This window comes from Lolium rigidum, chromosome 7 (genome assembly GCF_022539505.1).
Source record: "Lolium rigidum isolate FL_2022 chromosome 7, APGP_CSIRO_Lrig_0.1, whole genome shotgun sequence".
NCBI classification, from domain to species: domain Eukaryota; kingdom Viridiplantae; phylum Streptophyta; class Magnoliopsida; order Poales; family Poaceae; genus Lolium; species Lolium rigidum.
Genome location: NC_061514.1, coordinates 7742107 through 7750893, shown reverse-complemented (window position 1 = coordinate 7750893; position 8787 = coordinate 7742107). Strand labels below are relative to the sequence as shown.

The 8787-nt window shown below is 42.4% G+C and overlaps 1 protein-coding gene across 1 annotated transcript; it reads left to right on the top strand.

The window, feature by feature from the left end:
- The first annotated feature begins 7632 nt into the window (after positions 1-7632).
- Positions 7633-8502, top strand: LOC124670847 (aquaporin PIP2-5-like). The gene has a single exon (XM_047207317.1). It carries the CDS (start codon positions 7633-7635, stop codon positions 8500-8502), a length of 870 nt encoding a protein of 289 aa, XP_047063273.1.
- Positions 8503-8787: the final 285 nt, after the last annotated feature.

Sequence of the window (8787 nt, the reverse complement as noted above, 5' to 3'; positions counted from 1 at the left end):
AGAGGTGCCGGGAGAAATAATTCTTCGGGAAAAGAAGAATATCAAGCTGCCGAGCTGGGTAGCACCTAGTACCGGTCGTCCCAGCACTGTCACCATCACCTCCTCCAGGTGATCGCAGGCCACCATCACCTCCTCCTACCGATCACATGTCGCCACCATCACCCCGTGGGTACGACGTCGACCACGACATCGGTAGTCCATCTCCATCTCCAGCCGCCGCCGCCTCCGCCCAAAAAGACTCGGAATGCACCCAGCCGGAAGCGTTTCAAGAGTCCTGTCCCCAAGAGGTCGCCCCTCCCAAAAGTACCAAAGGTTCCTCCCCCCGTCCTTACGATCGTACCCCGAGGAAAATGATGCCATTGTTAAGAAAATCAATTATGATTTTTTTCATAAGCCAAAACCTCCAGCCGCCGAGCCATACACAGAGAAGCAAATAGCATATGCTACTAGTTTTCCGAACACACCATCGCAAAGTATGACTTACACGAGAAGAAGGATGACTATACACGCACTCTTGCGAAGGTAATTGACACAAAGAATGCCGAAAAGGCTAAGGAGAAGGACATTGCCGGCACGAGCAAATCATCGCCTAGAAGTGCAACCGAGAAAAAGTCAAGTTCAACAAGTGCACCCCTCAAGGCCAAGCAAACGACAAAAGGCAAAAAGAGAAAGGAAGTTCCCTCCTCGGTGCTCAGCCCAAACAATCGATCCCACCACTCAAAGTGCTTAATGTTCCCAAGCTGTACCAGGAACATGGTGGTTTCAATATGGAAGAAGCCTGCAAAGCTAGCGGCTGCCCGTGACGTTACCGTGGAGGAATTGATGTATGCGAGCAGATGCTGCAGTACCCACCGCTGATATAGCTCCTAAATTTGTCTACGGGGCCGACTTGGTCGGCACGCAGCAGCTGCTTAAACTGCCAACACATATGCGGAATTTGCATCGGTGGTACCTTGATGCATGCAAGGAGAACATAAGGTTCATCGTGGCGAGTATACCATGGGAATATTACTACCGAAAGGAGGAGATCCATATTGAGATGAATGAACTCGCGCAGTTATTCAATCTAGATGCCCTCGACAAATCTCTCATGAGTTGCTATTGCTTGTAAGTTGTTAACTACATATAAGTTCATTTTCATTCAGTTCATGTTCGTTTTCATTGCATATATATACTCATTATATCTTATGTGTTCTCTTATGCGATCGAAGATCAGTGAATGCAAAAGTAATAATATTATCAATATTGGGTTTATTGACCCGGATAAAGTACATGCTCAAACGGTAAAGTTTAATGCCCAAGAAACGGGGGAAACCTACTAAGGTTTTTGGGGGAGCAATATTTCTGTGATTCAATATTGTTTCCTTACAACTACGAGTGAGAGTCTTAATGATCTTTATGCACATTCAATTTTTCTTACTCGATGTTAAGTGTAATTCCCGACGTATATGCATAACATGTGCAGCTTCCACTGGATTCTACTAGACATTCAACCCGATAAGGGACTAGTTGAGGTAAAAGACCCACCGAGTAGAGGCGTGGACGGGTTCCAGGACTTGCGAAGTTGCTCCAAGTGTAATTTCCTTCATCGCCGCGCTTTATCATTCGTGAGATATCAATTAATTATCCACTCATTCAATCATTCTTTTGCCTGGCAGGGCTTGGACCGCTTTCAAGAGACATCGTAAGAACGAAACCCGGGCGGAGAAGCTAACATTTACTCCCGTACCGTGCCCCCAGCAGCCACAAGGGACGAATCTATGTGGATACTACGTTTGCGAGTCCATTCGCATGTTAACCATCGAGAAGCGTAACAATAATAAATTCAACGTAAGTTCACAACTTTATTTATTATCATCAATATTTCGTTATCAAGACTGATATAGTCATACTCATCTCATTTTCGTATATAGGTCGAGATCATGCGGGACAGACTCCAACCAAAGGAACACGCACTAGGAATCGCGGAGGAACTGGCGGGACTTTTGATTAAAGATGTACTAAACAACAAAGGTTTGTTTAGTCCAAATAGATGCTCTACCTCCAAATAGACGGTCGTTAGTACCGCTTGTCGATCGTGAGCTAAATGTATATATATATGTAAGGGCTACATGTAAAGAGGAATCGACTTTTGCATCCAACATTTGTTTGATCGATCTATATATATATATATTGAATGAACGTGTACAATTTCTAGTAGCGTACAAATATATGCAACTTTTATTTTCGAACGAAGAAAATGATATAACAAAGTGGTCGGTGGCGGGGGAGGGGTGCTGCACCCCTCAAACCCTAAAGCGTAAGCGTTGTGCGCGCGCCACGTAGAGGGCCTTTTGTCGCGGGTGGTAATACCGCCCGCGACAAAGGGCTCGTGCCCTGCGCGCCGGCGGCTGCCACGTGGTGGACCTTATGTCGCGGGTCGTAAGTGACCCGGGATAAAAGGCCTCCCTTTTATCGCGCCTTGCTTGTCGCGGCTGGCCGCCCGCGACAAAAGGCCCTAACCACCCGGATCAAAAGGCCTGTTTTCCACTAGTGTGACGACTTGCTAGCTCGTCGGCACGCACATTTGTGACCGTTCTAAGCACACGGGGCATGGTCGCATAGAGAACCCACACGCTAAGCAACATATATAAGACGAAAGACGAAAATGACGCGCTGGAGAAAGAACCAGCTCACACGATTGCATGCGAGATAGCCTGGCTGTAGCAATTGATGGGTGAAGGTACGGGCAGTTACAGTTTTGAAACTTTGGTAGATAAATCGACTGTGAACCGTAAGTCCGTAACGTGTTTTCATTTCAGCTGCAGTAAACGTACCAGCGTCTTATGCCTCCCATGTTCAGCTGCAGAACGTGCGTGCATAGCCCAGGCCTCCTTTTGTCCTTAATTTGTACTACTACGTTCATGCAGCTAGCTTAACCTGAAGATGTTTTCGTCCACTAGCTTCACACTGTTTTAGTCGGCACCGAAATTTTAAATGTACTTATTCTACTTCCAAGTAAGTGTAGATGTATATATTATAGTACAAATATCTTATCTACATATTGAATTTCATCACATGCACATGTCTTGTACATTATACCACGTACATGCATGGACTGGACCACGTAGAAACCAAAATTTGTCATATGATATATATGGGCTGATATGCTGCAACCGCTGAGCTCATCGGAGATTTCCCATCAAATGTATGTTTCAGGAGGGTTCCAGTTGGACCACGGTTAGCTGCTTGGAATGACTTGTTAGGTCGGCAAGGTCCAGACAAGTTCATTAAAATTTAGATCAAAATTCTTGGTTAACTCACTTTATCTTTCTTTCGTACGTTCCGAGGCTCCCATGAATGATGAATGTTTGTGGAGTCTTAAGGTTTCCCATAAAGTTAGGATTTTACTTTAGTTTCAACGTTGAGGGTTATTTTTACAAGGTGCAACCTTGAAACCTTAATTGGTAAGAGAGTAAAAGCTACATCCTTTGCTATCACATTGATTCATCAGCCACTTCTTCTTTTTTATTGTAAATTAATTTTCTTGAGAGGTATATATGGCCCTTTTTTCGAAGATGGCCCCTGTATCTGCCTCATAGGTCGCGAGGTATACATAAGAAGCTACCTTCTCATATCCATGTGGGGGCTTTGGGTATGCAAAAACTGTGTGGTTTTATATGAAAGTTATCCTACATGCGAAAAATATTTCGGGAGATATACATAAGATCAAGGTGCCATTAGAATGTTTGTACGCCGTCTGTGGTCTATGCAACGACCGGAGAAGAAGGAGTTATGGCAGCATGTACCGAGTTGGAGCTAGTGACTATGGTCGTGTTTATCCCAAACTGATGGTTGTCTAGTTTTCGTAAAAGTCCTCTCGTGCCATAGACTGTGTTATTTTTCTCGAATAGCATTGTTTCTCTTAACATATTTATTATATGGGCCTATTTTGAACCGTATTAATAATAAAGGTTGTACATTTTTCATAATAGTTGTGAGCTTTCTTTGTGTACTCGGTCTTCATATTATTTATCCTTTGACTCGATGTGAGATTACCACATGGGATGATGATTTTGAATTTACATATATTAGTGATGACTATCTTGCCAACTTGGCAACCATAGTTAACCTCACAACCACATACATAATGGATCAAGATGTGTAAATATGCGAGAGAATTCCGAGATCATGCTATAGAGAATTTACTAATTAGTACGATTTATTTACAGGAAGGACAACTTTACGGACTCTGCAAGGAATAATTAATAGGTGTGCTATGCTCCAACCACATTAATGCAACATAGGATGATTCCTGAGTAAGGGATGGAAACCCAAAAAAGTGATTTATCTTCTCGCAGTTAAGAGATGATCTCGTAGTAGCCATGCATTTTCTAGTTTAATTTAATCATCCCAAAATTTTAGGATCACCAACACTAGTTCTTAAAACTAACCCTAAAATATAGTACTCCCTCCATACAAGTTTATTGGGTTTATTAGGAGAGATTTGACGATCAGAGAAAGCGCCGATAGGTGGGAAAAAATCTCTAAATCCCCCCTTTTCCACTCATTAGTTGTGCCAATTAATTGTAGAATGCTGAAGAGTTCGCATGCTAGCGCGTGCATAGGCTGCTTATTTAAAAGGGAGAGGAAGGCTGTTGATTTGCTGAAATTCATTCACGTGTTAACTGCCAAATTGTCCTAGTTCTCGGAATTTTTCCAAAACAATTAGCTGCCCAATAAATTGGTTTGGAGGGAGTATATTGTATAACTTTTTTTATTAGTTATATATATGTGATGTGGAATACACAAAAAAACTTAGTCATATCAGCCATTGTGCATTCCTATAAATGTCTTCCTAGTTAGTGTACTACCTTTGAATAACACCATCAGAAGATGACATACATAGCCCCACTGCCTGGTATGGAGATAATAGAGAACCTAATAGAAATGTACTGTATATATGATGGAGATTACCGACTAATTGTCTCGTGGTCCATAAGAATAGATGGAGATGGACACTAGCAACCATCCAACATGTCACATATGCGGCTCGGTTTTTGTGATGGTGTATTGCACGGCTGGGTTTCCCTTACGTGCTAGGCCTAGTGGTGCATGATTGTAACATATTGAGTACTATCTGATGATGATGATGAGACGACGATGATGATGATAGTAGTAGTAACAATAATAATAATAATAATAATAATAATAATAATAATAATAATAATAATAATAATAATAATAATAATAACAATTGCTGCTTGTGTTGAGCACTACTCGATTGTTGCCATTGAAATCAGTATTGGAGTAGAGTTAATAACATATAACCCGTGATTTCATAATTGATTAGATGTAATAATTGTTGATTTAATGTGTGGAAGTCAATGTAATAGCATGCTCAGTGGTCAATTTTAGCAAATTCTATAGCCTATCATCTAATATAAAAACTAAGGTGGAAGAAGGGTTAATAAGGAAGTTTACATGGAGTTGAAATCTCCAAAATTTCACGATATTAATTTTTATTTGAAGCAATTTGTACTACCTCCATCAATTGTTCAAGTCTTTTACGCAACTTTTCACCAATAAAAAATCTCCAAGTTCGATCATGCATTGTTAAAAAAAAGTTCAATCATGCACATAAAATATACTCTAAACATGTATTATTACTATTTGTTTAGAAATTAAGTTGTATTATTATTACTATTATGGAGTACATGCATAAATCTATTATATACTAAAATCAATATATGCGGATTTAAAATAGGGACACCACATTAATCCACATAAGCTAGAACTACTAGTTCCCCTTAGATTTTCTTCTAGCAGAAACCCGTGTTGCATCTAATCTAATTTCTTTGATTTATATTGCTTCATCTACATGGATTACCAATCAAATGTCCCTTCTAATTAGCAAATATATGTACAAAGGATGCAACTCTATTCACAATGATTAAACTGTTATATCGTAGGATCTTTATGGGTTCTAATTACAGTGGTCTAGATTTAATTGTTTTCACATACTTCAACACAATAGATCTACATTATGGCAAGAAGAGTTCGTGTTCGATGCAAAAAACTGTCGAAGAAGTATGTATTCGACCAGAAACAGTAGAGAAGCTAATGTAGCCCAATGTGTATGTTCCTTTCGATAACACAAGGTTAAATTATTATACCGTTTGATGTTTATGGGTCCTAACTATAGCGGTAGATTTAACTGTTTAGACATACATCAACACAAATAATAATAGATGTATATAAAAGATATAGGGTTACACCTTGACCACTAAAACATGATTGTTGCGTAAAGAATGGATAAACATTATTTGGGGGGGGGGGGGGGGATATAGTTAGATGAAATAAGAACACGATTTCCGGATGTTCTTTTATAGGTAAAGAACGGATAAACATAGTTATATGAAAATAAGAGAAACTTCAATTCAATGGAATAACAGGTAAGGAAGTGATAAGCTTAATGGAACTTAAGACCACATGGTTCAGGTATAAAAGTTGAATGAGTTTCGAGTGTTAGTGGAACGATAGATACCAAAAGGTCATGAAGGGTGGAAGAGAAAAATGTAAAGATTAGTGGGAAAAGCTTATGATTTTGCACGCCGGTTGGTCTTGAATTGTATTCATAATAATTATGGCATAATATAATTGATAACACTATTTGTTTCCATCTCAAAACATGTGTTCTTGAGACATGCATTTTGGACACAATCTTTTGCAATATTTCTTAAAGCTAAAGCAATGCCAATTAATGTATCAATGATTTAAGTCGACTAATAACCAACAGAGTGAGCACATAATAGCAGAGAAAGCAATATCAAATGCTTCAGTATACAATCTAGCTGCACAAATGAGCGGGATACTCTGCTAGTTAATGGTTAAAGTACCATCTTAGGGTCCGTTTTGAGGTAAGAAAAAATGTGTTGAACGGGTTATATTTTGGATCAGAGTTGATGGAAAATAAAACATGAGTTAATCATGGTAAAAAATTAAACATGAATTAACCATGATGGAAAACGTCTTTAACCCAAGGTGTGGCCTTTTTGTGCTAATGTTTGATGAAAAATGAAACATGAATTAATCATGAAGCTTGTATACTCGGTTTATTGGGTTGTGCCTGCTAGCCGGGGCATGCTTAATGATATGGGTGTTGGGGTTTCCCACATATATATTGATCACATCAATAAAACGAACACACGCCGAAACAGAACTTATATGGCCCCGGGGTGTGTGTCACACCTTCCAATTTTCTCTTTGTTTCTTTTCTGTTTTCTCACGATGCAACTTGAGTTATAGAAACCTTATGCATATATATATGCACTTCCTAACCGGGCTACTAGCCTACTACCAGACTAGAAGCCCACACACGTATACAACGACTAACATGGAAAGTGATTCACCAACGTGGCATGCATGGCAACTAACTAGACACACGTACAACAACCTTGCCATGCTAACACAAATACCGACTTGATTACAACTCAGACTAATTAAGGCAAGATTATTGCTAGCAATGGGGGGGGGGGGGGGGGGTTGCTATCTATATATAGATGCAGCTTTGCCAGGTTATGGACACACACCAATCTCCATCGTCTACAGATCCTCAACCTCCATCGGCTGAAATCGAGGAGCTCGTCCGACATGGCAGCAGCAGAGGGCAAGCTGAGCCCGGAGGACAATGTTAAGGAGGATATGATCAGCAGCAAGGACTACCTTGACCCTGCCCCAACGCCGCTGTTTGACGCCGGCGAGCTGGGCAAGTGGTCCCTCTACCGCGCCGTCATCGCCGAGTTCACTGCCACGCTCCTCTTCGTCTACGTCGCCGTCACCACGGTCATCGGCCACAAGCGCCAAACCGACACCGAAGCGTGCAGCGGCGCCGGCGTGCTAGGCATCGCCTGGGCCTTCGGCGGCATGATCGCCGTCCTCGTATACTGCACCGCCGGCATCTCCGGCGGCCACATCAACCCTGCCGTGACCTTTGGGCTTCTGCTGTCCAGGAAGGTCTCGCTGCCGCGTGCTTTCCTCTACATGGCGGCGCAGTGCCTTGGCGCCATCTGCGGCGCGGCACTTGTCAGGGCTGTGCACGGCTCGCACCACTACGCGCTCTACGGCGGCGGCGCCAACGAGCTTGCGCCAGGGTTCTCCAAGTCGGCAGGGCTGGTGGCCGAGGCTCTGGGCACCGCCGTTCTGGTGTACACCGTGTTTTCGGCGACTGACCCGAAGCGCATGGCCAGGGACTCGCATATCCCGGTGCTGGCGCCGCTGCTCATCGGGTTCGCGGTAATGATGGTGCATCTGGCCACCATCCCCGTCACCGGTACCGGCATCAACCCGGCCAGGAGCCTCGGAGCCGCCGTGGTGTACAACGGCGAAAAGGCGTGGGACGACCAGTGGATCTTCTGGGTCGGGCCGTTCCTCGGTGCCGCCGTCGCCATGGTGTACCACCAGTACGTCCTCAGGAACTGCGCCGCAAAGTCATTCCGCTCCAAATACGACATCGAAGCATAGCTATAAGCTGCATATCCGTGCTGTTCATGCGTTTGTAGCATATCATGCATATTTAGTTCTTTACTGCGCGTACGTCATGCATTAATTGTAGGGTTATTTTTACCCTAGTATTAGCTAGTTACTCCTGCTAAATGCGTAAGTTCCGTAATAATTACTGTACGGTGCAGTGCTGCAATTCATCAATGTGATCGATGCCATGTGACATTCCAATCCTATACTTTTCCTATTCCTATGATTTTTTTACTATCCTACAAATTAAAGGAGCTCTAAGAGAGAGGAAGAAAA

Excerpts from the sequence above, each read along its gene's own strand:
- LOC124670847 (XM_047207317.1), top strand. The coding sequence starts at position 7,633 with ATGGCAGCAGCAGAGGGCAAGCTGAGCCCGGAGGACAATGTTAAGGAG.